Raw genomic sequence first — 19891 nt, forward strand, 5'->3', positions numbered from 1 at the left:
AATAGAGAGATATATAGTAAGATGAATATTAAACTCAAAGACAATATTGGTTTAGGTGAATTGTATGCAACCCCAATGAGTTCTGTAAAATGTATTCTCTGTGTGCGATGTCAAAAAATGGCAACGTTGAGCTGATATCTGCATAGAAGTAATATCACAGATTCCAAGTCCAGGGCAGATGCTAACAATCCACTTTTCAGTCAGAACACAACTGTTTCTCTGCACACCTGGGTGACAGAACGACACTCCACAAAGAAAGCACAGTGACTTCACCAATCCCTGTGGGCATCCTGGATCCAATGGTACTAAAACTCTTACTGCCTCTGTCAGCCCAAACTCAAAATCCACATCTATTATCATCTACTTCCAGGCACAGAATAACATCAGGGTACCAAATAAACAATATGTGAAATGATACATCCTACATATTACAAATGGTGTGGACAGGTGGATGGGAGTCATTATAGCAAACAGCTTGGGACATTGATAATTACCAGAGTGGCAGAACACCAGTCAAGCAAAAAGCCAAGGCCATTTGCCTCAGTGAGGGTATAGATTTAGGTACTACTCTTGGAGAGGTGGAGATGAGGAGGCCCAGTCCACATGAACCTGTGCAACTACAAGAATTTTTTTTTATTTTGAAGCTTCTAGTAAATTCAGAGGGCTATTAGGACATGAATTAAAAGCAGAGAGATCCACCAAATCAGACACTGCCTTAGAATTTTGTAGCTCTTGATTTTTTTTATAGAAGCTATGGGAGTGCCGAGAGATTGTTCTTTTTCAGGATTACCTACACATTGTTGCTTAAAATTGGGCTTATCATCCTGAATATTTCATAGGGCAAAATTTATTAATGGCTTGGCTGCTTGACAAGTTGTCATTAAGGCTTCTCTCAGAACATCTAATCTCTGAAGTATATCGGCCTGCCTTGAGTCTGACAGAGCACCACCGAAGGAGTTGATCAGGCTTTCTTCAAGTGAATCATTTGCCAGCTGTGTAGTTGTAGGATGGGCTAGTTGTTTGCTTGAACATTTCTTTGACAGAGGCTCTGCTGCTGAAAAGTCCTTGAAATTGTCTGGGGGAGTTTTACTATCATATTTTAAAGCGCCAGTACCCTCCCGGCTGCACTGAGCCACAAGTGATCTAACTTCTTCAAAGTGAAAAACACAAACTGTAAAGATTGAAAATGTACTCAAAAAAGGTTTCATTTTGAAGAGCATGCTGGGTACCACAGACTGTCCAAATGTCAGCAGGACTCAACTATAATTGCCTCTGGATGGAAGCCGTTCTACATTTTCTAAGTCCATAGATTTCATTTCACAGCGTAAAAGCTGACTTAAGGACTGAATAATGGCTTTTTTTGATCCCCATCTGCCTCTGTTTGTTCTGTTGTTTAAGATTTGCAAAGTTATCTTATTAGTTTGTAGAATACATTTTCTTAATGAATACTTTTCATCCTTCACTCCTTTCTCTGTGGAGCTGCTTAACTTTTCCTTCCCCCCCAAAGGTATGTATTTGGAGGTAAATTCTTCCTTTCTTCTGTTGGCTGCATGTAAAGCACAGTCATTTAATTTGGTAGGGTAAATAATATGATTAGGCTGACCCTCAGTAAATTTCGTGAAGGATTCTTTTAGGGAGTCAACTTTGTCCTTAATTGTAGTCAGCAAGTCAAAAATTGAAAGAACAGTCTGTGCAGTTAGTAGGCTATGCCTAGTTATAAAGTCCAATGCATTTTGTTCTTTCAGGGATTTAGGGTTAGAATCCATGTCTCCCTCCTGTATAAATTGTTCAGTGGCTGAGCTAACAGCAACTGCCTGTGAAGAGGAAGCATTCTCTATTAGTGATGAGGAAAGGTCTAAAAGTTGCTGGCTTTTGATCTCAGCCTGCAAATCCCACTCAAGTGGGTCGTATCTGTCTGTCAGATAAAGTGGGGAAACATTACTTACAGGGGAGACTTGCTTGCTTGTAATAAATCTATCACCCTTCTGCTGTTTTAATGGCTTGGCTGGCAGTTGTGTTGCAGATGGCATTCTCTGTCACTTCTTTCATTTTCCTATGTTGACCGTGGTAGTAGTTATGATTTAAAAGGTATGAATGGAAGAGCCCATTACGGAGGCTACGGCTTTATTGCCACCTTGGGGGCGGGGCTGCTTGGGGAAGCAATAGCACCAGTGATGAAATCTCCAGGCTGATAATACATTTGAAGAGCAGGTTGAGGGTTCTGGACTCTACATTTATTGGTATGAGCCTTGCATTCTGTATGAGGTAGCAGCATGAGTAGCAATATCTCAAATACCCTCATCCTTATTAGGAATTTTATGTTTTGGCCAAGACTGTCAGATCTACATTTACAGCCTTAACATTAAATAAATTTCCACGGTTCACAACAGCCTCACATGAATACTTGTTCTACTTATGATAAATTTGAAGTCTGCTGTATAGCTTTTATATATATATATATATATATATTGAAACACTTGTCTGCACTAACCTTTGACTATATAGCATATAATATATGGCATTAGTCAATCTGACAGAGCTTTGCCTTGCCTTAACCTAGTCTTGGATCCCAGTTACATTTGGATATCTTTATTTCCCCCTCACAATTTTTTATCACCAATATTGTTTTTGTTGTAATTTGATTTCCTTAGTGGTTTGGCAGGTGGCAGACTTGATTACTGTAGTGTGTAATTATGAAGTACTCCATTCCAAATGACATGTTCCCAATAATACTGCTGAAGAGAGGAGAACATAAATATTATATCTGCTTATTACATCTGAGCAGGTGCAATGACCTCAGCAAGAACAGGTGCCAGAGAACAAATATTCATGGGAATGGCCACATGCCTAATATGACTTCACAAATCAAGACTGTAGTCCTTGTGTGGGGAGTGGGATCAGGAAAACTTTTTTTGTATAAGCTAGATGTGAAACATTTTTGGCCATCACCTCATACATCAAATTCTCATCTATTCATTTAGGTAAATGGGGTCTATACATATAGTCCTCGTTTAGCCACAATTTGGACCACACCTTGGTTGTTAAGCAAAGGAGTCGCTAAATGAAACCACAACTGTGCTTATGATCATAAATGTGAGGATTGGTTGCAAAGTTATTTTTTTCATTACTTTCATAACAGTGCATGGTCACTGCACCATCCATGGCTGAAAATGGAATTGGACCTGGGTGTCCCAAGGTAAAAAAGGTAATATCAAAAATTTCTTTATTCTTTTAATTTTTACAATTATGTTTACATACTGCTGGATTCAACAAAAATGACTCCTGGAGGTTTACCACATAGGTACAAAATAAAATAAAATAAAAAGATAAATCCACTAAAACACAAGCAATCATAAAAGCTGTAAGTGGATAGTTATCCTTCATTCCTCAAAAGGTATACAATAGGGCAATAATACAAACAGCCAAGGTTCAATGGTGACATTCTCCTCTCAAATAACCCCAGGAACAGACAAACTTTACTAACCTCCAAAATGCCAATATTGAAGCTGCTAGCTGAGACCATGGAGGGAGAATATTCCATAACTTCCCATAAGAGAGTGGTTCAAACTGTGAAACAATGCCTTTCCTTTGATCTCGTGAGCCTGGTGGACTATTAACAGAGGTTGGTAAGAAGTGGACCCTGTCTATAAGGAGAAGGAAACCCTGTGACTTCTCTGATAACCAATGAAAGAGAAGGACAGGAACTGAACTAGACAAAGGGAAGACGTAGGAAGCCAAAGTGCCAGTATTTTTCTTTTTCTTTTCTTTTTAATTTAGGCCCAACAATTTTGGAAATTATATTCCTTTTTCAAGAGCACTGTAGAAACAGAAACAATTCCCAAAAAGGATATTAGAAGAAGCTGCAATATACATGGAAGAATATTTCTAAAAATTCTCCTTGTGCATATTCAAAATAAGTAGTATTATTCAACCACAGCACAGTAAGAAAAGAACAGGTTTTCCTAACCTGTAAAAAATAAAATTATTGTAAATACTTAGAAATCCTAAAAGAATGTGAAGATGTATTACTTCTCTTTTGTTAACCTGTCTGAAATAAAGGAACCTAGGATTAAAACGATTGTTCATATCATTTCCTCTTTAGTGCATATCTATTCATTTAAATCCTGTAGGTTTTTTTTTTCCCCTTAAAAACACAAAAGAAAACTGGAAGGCATATGGCAGACTTGGTCTTCAGAGACAGCTTCCTTGCTTCTTCAGTGGTTTCTCCACTTAAGATGCTCCCGGTTGTTCAGTTCAGGCCTCACAACAAGAATGTACCATTTGGGGAAAAATATGAAACTCAGCAATCCAGCACTGGAAGCTAAAATAGAGAAAACCTCCACAGCAACCATGTATTTTCCTTTGGTGCTCAGGTAGGTTGGGACAAATGACAGCCACACACTGCAGAACACTACCATGCTGAAAGTGATAGATTTGGCTTCATTGAAACTATCAGGTAAATTCCTGGCAAAGAAAGCCACAATGAAGCTGGCAATGGCTAAAAAGCCCATGTATCCAATCACACTGTAAAACATGATGGGGGATGCCTCATTACATTCCAGGGTAATTTCACCCCTTCCTGAGTACATATCAGCATCTGGGAATGGGGGGCTGGTTGCCAGCCACACGGCACAAATACCTACTTGAATAAGAGTACAAGAAATAACAATGGAATTGGCCAGCCCTTTCCCCATCCACATAGTCCTCTTTTTTCCTGGCTGGGTGGCCAGGAATGCCAGAACCACAGTGATGGTTTTGGCCAATACCGAAGAAACAGCCACTGAGAAGACAATGCCAAAAACCGATTGCTGCAGGACACACATCACCTTCTGCGGCTGCCCAATAAAAAGCAATGTACAGAGGAAGCAGAGCAGGAGAGAGATGAGAAGAGTGTAGGTGAGATCCCGGTTATTGGCTTTGACGATGGGAGTGTTGTGGTGCACTATAAATGTTCTTAACAAGGCAACAGTGATCAGGGAAAGGAAAAGAGCCCCAGTGACTAAACCCATTCCCATGGGTTCATTATAGGATAAAAAAGTTACAGTTTTGGGGATGCAGATATCCTGATGCTTGTTTGGATAATGATCTTCTTTACACTCTACACAGTCAGGCATATCTGGAGAAGAGAAGTTTAGCTTTAGTTGCATGAAATTTGTTATTTAACTAGTTCTGATTAACGTTAATCAAGACTAGGGTACTGAGGAAGCAGAGAGGTATTCCATTAAAACCACTCTTCCCTTGAAAGATGATTCATAGCTAGCGAAGCCTAATTTTGGATGCCTTTCTCGATCCCACAGAAGTGCATTCAACCCTATCCTTAGCCTACTGACGTCTCTAGTTCTCTTTTCTTCTTCCCTCCATTGGAAGTACTGTAGAAGGAAGTAGCATGCAAGTTCATTAATATGAAGTGTTGCTTTTTCGAACCTCTCTGCCCTTACACAAACATAAAATGCATTATATGTCGATTATAAAATAGGTTTTTTTAGATTAAACTTAAAATACATGTGATATTATTTCTGGTAGCCCTTAATAGACTTTTGCAGATTCAGATTGAATGATGTGTTTTTATGATTTCTTTATTGATAAGGGATGAGTTATGAGAAGAAGAGAGTTGCTTCTTTTTTTATTGAAATGCTAGAGAAGGTGTTAAGTTACTGAAACTGTCCATACTTATCTAGAGGGAGGGGAAGCCACGTTTTACATGTATGCTTTTTTTTCTTTTTTCTTTCTTTTCTCTTACCTTCTTTTTTTTTTTCTATTTCTCCTTACTTTTTCCTATTTTTTTCTTTGTATTTTCTTTGTATTTTTAAATTGTAATAAAATTTATTGTATTAAAAAAAATAAAGTTATAGCATTTAACAGTATAGAGATCATGGTTATTTCCAGCTTCTCCCTTTCCCTGGGAATCAATTGAATGATTGAGTGCACAACAATACCTCTATAAGTCTGAGAGGCTTTAAATTAGGGAAGCAAATTATAAATCTAGATTGATCTGAGTAGTAGCTCATGTACTTTATGAATAGCATTGGAAGTCTTACCTTCCCACTCAGAAATCTTATCTTCTGGACAGAGAATGCAATCATAGCAGCAGAAGGGCTCCCCTTCTCTCTTTTGTTTCCTGTAACCAGGCTGGCACTTGTTGTTACAGACTGAGAGGGGTTGCACCTAATTCACCAATGAGAGGGGAAACCATAAACCAACATAAACCTTCACAAGGATAATTTTAGAATTTAGAATCCTTACACTCCAGAGGAGAACATGGCATACAATTATCTATTTCTGGATATGTTCTTTAGGTGAAAATGTTCTGACCCTGAATTATCCTCTGTGGATAGTTTGAAACAGCTATTCCAAGCTCACTGGAATTATCCCAGCCTTAAAACATACTATTCCATCCTATGGGGAAATTGACTCATTGCTAAAAGATTTGCTTTTTAACATTAGAAAGATAAGTTTATGGCTCCAATTCTTCTATGGATTGTTTTTTTTTTTTTAGAATAAGTTTCTTACAGATTTAATTATGTGTTGATTATTAAAATGGAATATGGTAATTCTATGTGAAATAAAATACAGCTGGATAGCATAGTTGTTAAGAGTGCTGGACTTTAATGCAGGACACCAGGGTTCCAATCCTGTTTGGTACCCCCTTTACCATTAGGGGTCCTTGGGTAAAGAGCCCCTAATGCTTCACCTCGAATATGAGAGTGACACAAACTAAGAGAGTCATGCCAGCTCAGACATTATCTGGATTAACAAGGTCCACACAAGATGTTGGGGTACCAGGATAATCTGACAATAAGTGGACTACTGGAACAAACCATAAATGGGTGAGACAAAATAACCTGGAATTGATGGAATGCTACTACAACTGTAGACCCAATGAGAGGGGCTATATAAAACACATGAGGGAACTATGGATGGAATGAAGACCTACATTCACACTGAGAAACAGCTATTACCCAATGTTTCAATATAGTGAAGAGGAAGATGCTCTCACAGCATGAGACCAACCACACATTACATCCCAGACTCAAGTAGTTTCAAAAGAACAAGTGGAGGTGTAGCCAATACCTGAAGCTGGAACATCACTGCCACCCCCTCTATTACAGAGCACAACAGCTGATATGGGACACAAGATCATGGATAAACTAGCTACAGTCAACCTTCGAGACCCTTGAGACCCTCAAGACCAATTACCAAGGCTCACTGTAGAAGTACTATCAGACAATATGCTAGAAGATGCCAATAGAGCCCTCATGACAATCCATACTACCACCAAACCTCAAACCAATGAACTGGTGTACACTACAGCTGCTGTAATCCTAGAGATGTTTGGCTACATGAACAAAAAGAAGAGTAGTGCATACCCTCTTCCCCCAGAAAATGAGGTTGGTGACTAAGATCAAGGCAACTGAGAGAGGTTAGCCAGCTGGTGGAACTACAGAAGGGTGTGGAGATTAAAGGCTACTGAAAAAAATACAAGGGCCTGACACCATCTGAACCCTTAGAGTCTGCTAAACAAAGGTTCACAGCACTGGCTACCAGGTTAAGGAGATGCATAAGAGAAGCAGAAGCTTAGAAGATAAATGCCCTGTTCTCCAAAGAACCATCCAAGATGTACTCCCAACAGCAGTGCAACAACAGAGTAACAGCAGAGCCACCAACAGCAGAAACTGAACAGTACTGGAAGAACATATGGGAGAAAGAGAAGACCCATAACACCAATGAAAAGTGGCTTCACAACCTGAAAACAGACCACAATAATCTCCCAGAACAGGAACCAGTCACCATCACAGTAGCAGACATTCAACAGCAGGTCAAGAACATGAAGTATCAGACATTCAACAGTGGGACAGCACCTGGCCCAGACATGTTCCACACCTACTAGCTAAAGAAACCAACAGCAGTACATGAATGCCTAGCAGCAGAGATGAACCAGCTGCTAACAGCAGCCCACCTCCCAGACTGGCTAACACAAGGAAGGACAGTGCTGATCATGAAAGACCCCACAAGGGAACAACACCATCCAACTACCTGCCTCCCCACAACATGGAAAGTCCTATCAGGCATCATAGCCATCAAGCTGCAGGACCATATGGGCCAGTACATGAGCACAGCTCAGAAAGGCATTAGGAACAACACCAGAGGCTCAAAACACCAGTTACTTGTAGATAGAGCAGTTGACTGAGACTCAAGGTCTGGACAGACCAATCTGAGAAGAACCTGGACTGACTACAGGAATGCCTATGATACATTCCATACGCATGGATCTGTGAATGCCTGGCCCAATATAAAGTCAAAAGGACACTAAGGACCTACCTCAAGAACTCAATGGGACTGTGGAAGACAACACTGGAAGTCAACTCAAGACAGCTTGCACAAGTTGCCATCAAGTGTGGCATATACCAAGGTGATACACTGTCTCCACTGCTGTTATGCATAGGCTTGACCCCCCTCAGCCAGATAATCACAAGGACTGGAAATGGATACAAGTTCAAGAGTGCAACTATCATCAGCCACCTCCTCTACATGGATGACATCAAGCTGTATGCTAAGAGTGAATGAGACATTGACTCGCTGATCCACATGCCATGGATCTACAATGAGGACATTGGGATGTCATTTGGACTGGAGAGGTAGTAAATAGGGGGAAGGTAGTCAAGACTGATGGGCTGGAACTACCAGTGGGTCACACAGCAGACATACAGACCAGCTACAAGTACCTTGGTATCCCACAGTCACATCAAACTACAATGAGGAGGCAAGGAAGACAGCAACATCCAAGTACCATGAAAGGATAAGTCAGGTCCTGTACAGCCAGCTCAATGGAAAGAACAAGATCCACACCATCAACATGTATGCCCTGCCAGTCATCAGATACCCTGCCGGTATAGTGAGCTGGCCAAAGGAGGACATGGAGGCTGCTGATGTGATGGCCCGGAAGCTCCTCACAATGTACAGAGGCTTTCACCCCAAGTCCAACACCCAGAGACTGTACACCAGCTGGAAAGAGGGTGGGTGGGGTCTGGTGAGTGTCCAAGCCACTGTCCTGGATGAGACCCAGAGCATCCAGGAGTACATCAGTAAGATAGCACCTAAAGATGAACTGCTGAGAGAATGCCTGAGGCAGCAGCAGACATGGAAGGAAGATCAAGCAGAGAAAGTGCCATGGCAAGACAAGACCCTGCATGGGATGTACCATCGACAGATAGCTGAGGTGGCTGACCTTGGGAAATCCTACCAGTGGCTGGAAAGGGCTGGACTAAAAGGCAGCACTGAGGCACTGATCATAGCAGCATAAGAACAGGCACTAAGCACCAGATCCATAGAAGCAGGGGTCTATCACACTAGATAGGACCCAAGGTGCAGACTGTGCAGAGAGGCCTCAGAGACAGTCCAACAGAGAGTGGCAGAGTGTAAGATGCAGGCAGGAACAGCATACACTGAACGGCACAACAAAGTAGCCAGCATTGTATACAGGAACATCTGCATGGTGTATGGGCTAGAACCTCCCAAGTCCAGATGGGAGATTCCACAGAAGGTCCTGAAGAATAACAGGGCTAAGATCCTTCGGGGCTTTCTGATCCAGATGGACAGGCAGGTACTGGACAATCAACCAGAAATTGTGGTAATAGACAAAGACCAGAAGACAGTGGTGGTGATAGATGTAGCAATGCCAAGTGACAGCAATATCAGGAAGAAGGAGTATGAGAAGCTGGAGAAGTACCAAGGCCTGAAAAGATACTAGAGAAGATTTGGAAAGTGAAGGCCAAAGTGGTCCAGTGGTGGTAGGGGAACATGGGGCTGTGACTCCTAATTGGAAGAATGGCTCCAACAGATCCTAGGAACAATATCAGAGTTCTCTATCCAAAAGAGTGCAGTGCTAGGAACACCTAAGGTACTGTGCGGAACCCTCAAACTCCCAGGCCTCTGGTAGAGGACCTGAGGTTGAGGAAGACACATACCACCCATAAGGGTGAGAAGGAGTTTATTTGTTTATTTATATTTATTTGTTAATATGTGACAGAAGTAGGATTTTGTATCTTACCTTGAAGCTAAGCTAATTTGAAAAGTAAATTTTAACATTACTATTTTTTACAAGTGATACTACCATTTTACAATGCATGTCACCTATGAAGGAGCTAATATTCAGATGTTTCAATAAAAATAAATTATTATTACTATTACTATTATTAAAGAGATGGAAGTTTTAGATGCATTATTAAAGAGATGGAAATTATCCAACAGGGTGGAATCTAGTGTTGGCCTCTTAAGAAGAGGGTGAACCACAGCCTCCTTAAAAGGAAGCATTAATCACCACCAGAACCCACCCACATGTCACTCCCAAGAGGCTTTCACAAGTCAGGAGGGACATGTATCTAAAATACATATGGTAGTGCTCACACTTCCTAAGATCCTGTTCATTTCCCTAGGAGCAACAGGGTTACTGTCCACTGGACTAACTGCCATGCTGACATCTAACTGGGAATGAATCTGAGTTACTTTGTCTTCCAGAATTTCAGCAAATGCCTCAGTGCAGGTAGATCTCAGTATCCTCCTTCCCCAGAAGGAAACCCTTTGTAATGACTGCAGCACCCTATCACCATTAAATCCTATTCATACATTAAATGTAGTAGAAATCTCTTTAATGGAAGAAGCATACAGAATAGCAAAAAGTTGTGAATGAAAGTTCCCGCTCTTTCTCTAACTTAAACAGCCCAATGAGTACATGGTCCCTCCTCCCTACACCAGTATGCAGCCCCCCTCGTCAGTTCATGCCAATCTCTCAGTTCTCTGCAGGTATTTTCAACAGCTCGGCAAGTTGACCTTGGGTTTGGGTATGAGATATAGTCCAAACATGATGCTTTCTCACTCTTGAATGTTACCCCTCCCACTCCACTGACCCACAAGTCCCAACACATGTTGCCCTTATGCATGCATGCAAGTCCAATCAGATGTTCTGGGAATGTTTGATCGGGGAGCATGACACCCTTAAAGAGGGTTCCTGGGCGATTATCTGCAGGTGCAATTAATATAGAGAAGTATTTATGCTTCACTGCCCAAATTACCACAAGGTAGGCTTTAATAGGAGCTCTGACCCATGTTTGGTTGAGTTCATTCTTTGTCTTCTGCCACAGGTTGTCTAGACATCTCTTAATCTGTTTCCTCCATATACCACGGGGGTGATGGGTTCCATGGGTCAAGAGAGGTCACATGGGCGCAATCCTATCCAAAGCCCCAGTCACCGTCCTGTTTCAGGCAGTGACTAGGGATTCAGCCAGACTGTGCAGCAGAACTTCAGTTATCACCCCCAGCTCCTTCCGCAATCCATCCAGGTCCATCAATCACCAGGGGACCAATCTAATAGGTCCCACCTCCATGAGGAGGTGCATAGCCCTACAGAAGCTCATAGCCACCAAGGCATTATCTGACCATGACAAGGGGCCAAAGATAGGTCCACCAATTCCAGATCACATAAGCACCACTCTAATGAGAATACCAAATTGGGTGTATCCCCACTACTCCTAGTCAGGCCCTGGATGACCTGTGACAAGCCAATGGAAGTCATGGTTTCCATGAACTCTTGAGCTACCTCTGATCCCAGCCACAGGGATGGCAGATTGAAGTCCTTCAAAACTATAAGTTTGGGGAACACTCCACCACAAGCCCTGCAGTGAGGTCCAGGAGCTCAGGCAGGAAAGCTGCTACACAGCAGGGAGGCTGGTACAGCAGCAGCAATCCCATCTGGGCCCTTGAGCCCACCCGAAGAAAAAGGGTCTCACAACCTGGCACTTGTGGAACAATGCCCCAGGAGGCCACCAGAGATTCTCTGATGACAACAGCCACACACCCCTTCCAAGTTCTGTAGGGTAGGTTGGTGCCACACTCAATACCCAGTTGGGCACATTTCTGAGAGAGAAACCCCTCCCTCTGGCCCCATAGAGGTCTCAGTAATACAAGCCAGATCAGCCTTCTCTGCAGGAATCAAATCAGCTAAGGCAACCTCAATATAGGCTGATCTGGCATTTAAAAGCAGCAGCCTAAAACCTGAGCCCCCAAAGATCTGTTGACCAGGTAAATGGGATGAGTTCAAGGGGCTGGAACACGAGATCAGTACAAGGCACCAGGGTTGTGTTCCCCACAAGTAGCTGACCCATCTCACACAGTAATTCCCTTTACCTGACACCACCAAGATACACTGCCTTACCCTGCTAGCCCCACCAACTGTTCCACCCCCATCCTCAAATCTCTTCTAGAAAGGGAGTCTCCTCCAACCAATATACAACCGGGCGTAAAGTGAACCCAACAGGTACTATAGCAATTGCTCTCAGCACTTCAAGCCACCATCCTTCCACTCAACACAACTTCAGAGAACACATCAAACACCCACTCATTCTCCCCCCCCACACAAACAAACTTAATCTGTATCTACTCAAACTCACAAGAACGATCCTGCCTCTAGCTCTCAACCACAAAGCAGGGAGCTACTTCCCTCCACCATACAGCCCTCACCTGGGGGAGAAGGCCAACCACAATCACATAACTCTCACCAAACACCCCCCCACACACAACCTCAGGATCTTCCAAATGACCTCCCTGAATAACATCATAAACCACTGCAGAAATCGACCTAAAAAAAAATCACAGCAGCAGTCCAAAAGCATGCAGCGCCAAGGACTTTTGCAGCCACCAAGCAGTTACACAATGATGCCTCCAAGAGTCCAAGGCTCTCAAATACAAATAAAGCTCCAAAGATCCCAAGGAACAGGCAGTCAACCAAAAGACCAGCAAGCAGCCTACCACACTCCACAACACTAGCATCCATGTGAGTAGGTCTGGCTGCCAGCAACGGCCAGGGGCACTTGTCTTTTGGTCAGTTCCACCACCATCATGTGATCCATGTCATCTTCTGAAGCCACAGGAGCTGACTCTTGGGCTCTCAGACTCAGGCTCAGCTCTGGCGCAAGGAAAGTGATCCACTGGGTTCCAAGGGAGTCCAGGGGAAGTCTAGGGAGTGTCAAGGGGGGAGTCCAGCAGGTCCCAAACATCTGTAAGTTGACCTACCTTCACTCCTCCATCTTCACTCTCATCTGCCCCTCTCTCCAGTCTGTCTCTACCACTCTGCCAGTTCTCTGCCAATTCTCCATCCTCTCATTTCTCGTTCCTCATTCCAAACTCTCATCCCAACATTTCTATCAAAACTATCCTCCACTTCCACAAACCAGTTGCAACATTCAAAATCCCTCTAAAAAAGCCCTTCTCCAAAATCTCTCCAGAGCACCATCAACAGACATAAACTCCACATCCACTCACACCACAGCTTAATATTTATTTCTTTATTTGAACAAACCTGACTTAACACTAGTGCATTTTGTGTACCTAGAATAAGCTAATTATTATACCAGACATGAAAGAAGAGCAAAATAGAAAGATGGATTAAATATCGGTAATATTAGTAATGGATATACTGCTTACCATGTTGGCAAGGGGCAATATAAAGTCTTTCCATAAGGAATTAACTATTTTTCCACATAGTTTGACTGGAAAAATGTTCTCAAGCATAGATATCTGTGTGAATGCTGGCATACCTTTGACTTAATTTCGAAGTGGGCAAGTATAGGAAAACAAAACAACAACAACAACAACAACAAAGGAAAGTACAGAAACTACAAAAAGAACAAAGATAATGGCTTAGTACTGAGTTATGTCAAGAGAAAGAAGGAGGCTTGAAAAAGGTGTCACTTCATATTTTTTACCAAAATATATCATATTTCGATTTCCAAAAGTGAAATACAAACGGAAATGAATTCATCCACCTATATTAGAACAAAAACAGTTAAAAAAAATAGAGTTCCTTATAGGTAAGAAAAACTTTTATTTAATGTGCATATAACTGCATATCATAGTATAGAAAATGGTTTGCAGAAATATTCATCTTAGAGGAGCATAATATGTATATGTTTGGAGACATCGAGATGAAAATTTTGAGAGATTTTGAGATTTTTTTTGAGATTTTTTTTTTCCTGCCCGTATTATATTTATAAATAACTGAAGGTGGCAAACAATCCTAATACTCCTTCCTCCTCCTTGTTTTCCCCACAAAAACAAACCTGTGAGGTGAGTTTGGCTGAGTCACCAGCCCAAGGTCACCCAGCCAGCTCTCAGGCCTAAGGTGCGACTAGAACTCACAGACTCCTTAACCACCAGAAATTAAGATCAGTAACTGAGTCCAAAATATTACAAGGTTTGACGAAAGAGGAAACCGAGTAAAATATTTGGCAGATTCATGTTTGGCAGATTCATTCATCCTGAACAGGAAAGGTATGAGTCACATTTTAAGACAACTACTCACATCCTTTTCAACAATAAGGCAAATACACAAATGTTGACAGTTATATCCTACCTGGTTAAACCAACTGTGCCAGCCAATGGGATTTTTGTTCATAGTCCATTTTTGGTCTCTTGATGCTTGGGAGTTGATCGTTCCAATTTTTACTTTAACAAAGGACTTGTTTGGAAACAAAACCCAGTTCATAGCATCAAATTTTGTTAGAAATACACCATTCTGGTCAAAGGAAATCTGTTCCCCTATGGTATTATTAAAAGACACTTGCTTCAGAAAATGGAGGAGCTAAGGATGGAAAGGAAAACAAATGCTTAAGAAAATGTTCTAACACGTGGAACTGAACAAAGATGTGAACATTTCTTACATTTATTCATTGTATATAAACAGAGAGCAAACCCCAATCCCTTCCAGCAGATGTTACCTCATCAGGTAACAAAACATCCGCAAGCAAATAACCAAGCTCAGAGAGCAGCAAGGACTCCACAATTCAATCCTTCGCCACATATCTTCTCTTCTAATGTTGTATCAAAATACTATGCACACAGTGATATGGACAGGACTGTAGTGACGCCTCAAGGCCAACAGCAGTTTTGCTCTAGTAATATGCTATAGAAGAATGTTTATTGTAGTAATGGCCCCACCACTGAGAATGAAGCACTAGTAGTCCTGGCAGATTTACAATACCTCCCACGGCTGCTGAGTCAGAAATGTCCGTCTCTCCCTCTCCAGCATTCTTTTGTGCTTGGATCTGGATGAATACATGGCATGCAAAGCATGAGCCACAGCAAAGACAGCATTATAGATGCTGTAGCTCTGCCCAGTAATGGATTTTTCTAAATGGATTTCAAGAAGATTCTCCAGCCTCTCCTGTCCAGTGCAGAGATCACTATTGGTATGGTTCAGAACCCAGTTGGGGAAGGAACATCCAAAAGCATAAGACCAAAAGTCCCTTAATAAGAAATCTTCTTTTGCATTGGAAGGCTTTCTGTCCTGAATGAATTGCTGAAATCCAGGCAGCTCCTTGGAATGGACAGATAAGGACAAAGCCCCATGGTAGACCAGCCTAGCAACTCTCAGATCCCCTTCCTTGTCATAGTTCTTAAACTCTAGCTGAGCAGTCAAAATCCACACTCTGCCTTGTGCTGTGGTTATTTCTTCAATCTCTCTTCGTATACCTAGCAACCAGTCCAAAATCACTAGAGTGCGAAGATCACCAAAGAGGAGAAATACATTAGCTGTGCTGGTCATGATTCTATTCCACAGTTTAAATGACCATTTCATTATACCCCCATGTTCATTGTCCATGCCTACATTGTAGACTGTGTCTATAAAAGCAAAGCAAATGCCATGAGTGGAAAATTCTGGAACCATAACTTGAAATATCCATTCTGTATCAATTCCAGTTCCAGTGAAAAATCCAACCCAGGTCCACCTGAAATAGAGAAGTAATTTGAGAATCTCCCTGTACTGAAGGGCTTCGTTTGGGACCATTTGGTAGAAGTAAGGGGCTTGGGTGTGATCCATCATCACTGGAGCAGAGCCATAGGACAGCTAAACAGATTGGTAATTGGAGAAGAGACAAAGAGATATTAACGTATACATATCTTTAATAGTAGTAGTATTATTGCTTAGTAGTATTACTACTAGTCATATTTCACCATGGAATTGCTAGGATCACAATTCAGTAAATTAATTTATGTTGGAAGAAATATTGTCTAGAAGAAAATGTGGCAAGTGTTCATCCTTCACAGGAAGACAGTGTGCATTGATAGAAGTGGATAAGGTATTTATTTATGTATTTTGATTGATCAAACTTATATGGCCATCCATCTCAAATAAGGTGACTCTGGGCAATGTGCAATAACCATTTTTATATTTGTAACGTTTATATTATCAAGGCTGTGATAACAGTGGATAAAGTATCTTTTACTTTTATGATATTTTTACCTTTTGTAATATGATATTTATCATGTTTATATTTGCTTATATTATCTGACTTTTAAACTGTCTGCCATACTAGCAACAGTGAAAGACTCTTTAAAATGTTCTTGGCTGACACTTCTCAGATTAGCTGCATTGCCACACCATTAAGCTCTATATGATTATAAAATATACCTCTATCTAAAAAACACAAAACATATCAGGAGGAAGAAGGATGGTCATTACAATCTGCACATACCCCTACCTGAGGAATCTTGTAGACAGACAAAAGCTTTGGTATTCGATGAGAGGATTCAATATCAAGTCCCTCGATGACTGCAAAAAGATGTCCTTTTGTGTCACAATGGTAATTGGGGAGAAATTGCTTCTTTGGAGAAATTAGTTGCATTGCAGAACGAAAAGCCCACCTGGTGTTTATATGACTATCATAGATATGGAATCCAAAAGTAATGTTGGGTAAGATGTGGGGATCTTCATTGATTTCCTTTATTGCAAAGACCATGGCCAGGATATGCTGGTAGTTCTGAGTCAATACCCTACAGTGGGATTTCCATTATGTGTTAAACGAACTCAGTGAAATAATGATATGCCATAATTTATTTATACTTGGTACAAATTTCAGGCAACAAAACTATCTCAGCATGAGGAGGCAAAGGAAGCTAAAGGATTTGATTCAGTAGGGCAAATAGTTGGAGCAGGCTATTTTAAATACACAGGAATACTTGCACATTAAGGAAATGGTTTATAATTTTATAGCATAGATTTTCCCCCTTTCACCCCTAGTTTGATTTTAGAATTCATAAATGCATCTGTTGATATATCCCTACCCAGACTGCTAGCTGATCTTGGCCTATCGCCCCAAAAGGCTAGTATCAAGGAATCCAGAGGCTATAGATTAAAGGAAGTCAGGGGTGGACCACTTCTATACAGTTGCCAAGAAAATTACATAAAATGTATATGGAATCTCTTGGAGTTGAGCTTGATTTAAAGTAAACTTTACATTTACTTTTTCCATATTTATAATTTATTTAGATATACCTACACACACACCACAGATATTTTCAGATGGATTTAAGATTGTCATATATTACTGGTTCCAACAGAGGGACAAATTCAAAAGTAATTGTGAATACATTTTATAAGAAGGAGACTTTGTGGCATGATGTATTGAGTAATTATGTATGTTTTTTGGAAGAAATATCGTGATTTCTCATGAAGAGGAATAAAATTCTAATTTTTAAGCAAGAGCTGAATCAAGAGAACTGAATGAAATGAATGAAATGCACTCCCTAGATGAAAGCTAAGTGTCTAAATGAATGAAAATGCACTCCCTAGTCGAAAGCTAAATGTTGCCTTATTGCTCTTTTATGTACTTACTTACCTAACTTTTTGCTGACTAAGTCTATAACAATTCGGTTTGATTTAAAAAAATCCTAAACAATGGCTATATAATTAATGTTTCGAAAGAGATGTAGAGGAAAAAAAAATAGATTTGCAATCTGTACTTGATTTATAGCAACAGAATCTACTCCATTCCTAGCTGCAAAGAATAATACCCACAAAGATGGTCTGCTACATGTAATCTGCTCAGAAGTATACTGAAGGAAAACTGAATTCCTTACAGGTACTCTTCATCGTATGTTGGCGGTGGTGGTTCATCAAAAATCTTTGGTGTGGAGACAAAGAAGGTTTGACAAAGGAGGCCACCAAAGACTAGATCTCCTGGCTGAAGGTACTTGTGAAAAATGAGATGGTGATCCACAATTCGACAATTAACATTTTTCTTGCATGCCATGTAAGGCAGTAGTAGAAAAAGTAACACTCTCACTATCAACAACCTAAGTAGAAATTGACCCTGTAAACTAAGACACAAATGCATCTATACTGCAGGCATTAGAACCTCTATGATAACAATGGCTAGATTTGAATGAAAGTTGAAGCTGATGAATCAGCTATGATGAGCGTGTCCTTGAATCAATCTGAATGAAATCTTTAAGTTTTAGACCTGACTGTATATACACACAATACATACACACAGAGAGACGCACCCACATATGACCACACACATATACACTCTCATTCTTGTAAAGAAGTTTGGTACTAGACAACATGGAGTCTGGAAAGCAGCAGAAGTAATTATAGCTCTTTGGTAATTATCTAAAATTGGTGAATCCTCTGTAGCATTGTTGAAAATTGGTTTTGTTATCTTTTTCTTGAAACTTTATTAACACTGATGCTATTTGGGAAATAAAACTTTTTTGTGGCATAGATTATTCCTATCTACATGCACCATTCCAAAGATTTTTATTTATTTTTGTCTTTTTGGAGCAGAATAGAATGAATGTGGGCACATAGAATATAGGTAAAAATTCAGAAAAATAGTTCCTAAAGTTACAAATTACCTGGATCACTGAAGATATAATATGTACAGGTAGTCCTCATTTAGTGACTGCCATTTTTAATGGCAGTTCACATTTACAACAATGATGAAAAAGTAACTTTACAACCAATGCTTTAATTTTTGACCTTTGCAGGTCTGTAAAGCAAAGGAAAGGTGAAGTAAGATCATAAGCACAGTTGCAACTTCACTTAGCTGTCACTTTGCCTAATGACTGAGTTGCCGTTGCAAACCAGGACTACCTTTCCAGGCACAGGCTACCTTGGGGTGGACCCTTGCCTCATTACCTTCCATCAGCTTTCTCTGATCTAATTTCTCAGATCTAACCATTATTACCATCCTCATCATTCTCCTCATTTAAAGGCAAATATGCCTTCCTTTTGTAATCGAAATGCCCTTATTCAAATCTTCAATCCCAAAAATGCTTGGAAACAACAAAAACCAACCTGTTGCAAAATACTAAGGGTGTGATAAGTTTTGAAGGGGCATTTGCTTCACTAAGTAAAGTGCATAGTCAAAACAAAATTGTGGGAAGTGTCCCCTGCTTCAAAACAGTGGTGACCACGCTGCTTCATTAGTTGGGGTAGATTGCATTGTTGACATTGCAAAGCCAAACACTGAAGTGGAACAAACCTATTATACACAATTGTACTAAACCTTTCTTTGTCCAAAGGCATTTGGTCTTTTGCATGTATGTTTGTCTATGAAAGACAGGATACAGGTAGACCTCACTTAGCGACTGCCTCAGGCAGTGACTGTCAAGATTATGACCATGTTGAAAAAGTAGCTTTGTGACCAATGACCACATTTAGGACCTTCCCAGTATCTCTCTCTCTCTCTCCATCATATGTTCACCATTACAATCAGTTGATATGCACTGTCCTGTGCCTGGCCTTTGTATTTTTTTTTCTTTTTCTCCCCCGTGCAGAGTGGAGAGGTTGCCTAAACAAGCTCTTTCTGAGCTGCATTTATCCGCAGCACAGTACATCCCTCAAAAGTGCTAACTGCAGTTTAACCAGCTCAGCTTTGTGACCTTAAAAAGGTGATTAGCTCCTGCCTGACACTGACAAGACCAGAATCAGTTTCAGCTTAAAGGCTTTTTGCCTCCTAAGCAGGTTGCAGCTCACAAATGAGAGTGCCTAGGCAACCAGTTGGCATTTCTAGTGCATTCCCCATTGTGTGCCTGCTTACTCTCTTCCTCTCCA

The 19891-nt window shown here is 40.8% G+C and overlaps 1 protein-coding gene across 1 annotated transcript; it reads right to left on the bottom strand.

Annotated features, from left to right (window-relative positions):
* Nucleotides 1–4214: 4214 nt before the first annotated feature.
* On the bottom strand, nucleotides 4215–18083 carry LOC134496732 (vomeronasal type-2 receptor 26-like). Its single transcript, XM_063302440.1, has 6 exons — nucleotides 17911–18083; nucleotides 16533–16824; nucleotides 15032–15898; nucleotides 14405–14632; nucleotides 6039–6165; nucleotides 4215–5116 (listed from the first exon to the last, which is right to left on the bottom strand). The coding sequence occupies exons 1-6, from the start codon at nucleotides 18081–18083 to the stop codon at nucleotides 4215–4217; spliced, it is 2589 nt and encodes an 862-aa protein (XP_063158510.1).
* Nucleotides 18084–19891: the final 1808 nt, after the last annotated feature.

This window comes from Candoia aspera, chromosome 4 (genome assembly GCF_035149785.1).
Source record: "Candoia aspera isolate rCanAsp1 chromosome 4, rCanAsp1.hap2, whole genome shotgun sequence".
NCBI lineage: Eukaryota > Metazoa > Chordata > Lepidosauria > Squamata > Boidae > Candoia > Candoia aspera.

What these genes read in the sequence shown, in the direction of transcription:
- LOC134496732 (XM_063302440.1), bottom strand. Translation starts at nt 18,083, where the DNA reads ATGGCATGCAAGAAAAATGTTAATTGTCGAATTGTGGATCACCATCTC. An exon ending in CTGTCTACAAGATTCCTCAG is followed by an intron (nt 15,899 to 16,532) that starts GTAGGGGTATGT and finishes CAATCTGTTTAG; the next exon opens with CTGTCCTATGGCTCTGCTCC. An exon ending in GGCACAGTTGGTTTAACCAG is followed by an intron (nt 6,166 to 14,404) that starts GTAGGATATAAC and finishes TTGGTGAATTAG; the next exon opens with GTGCAACCCCTCTCAGTCTG.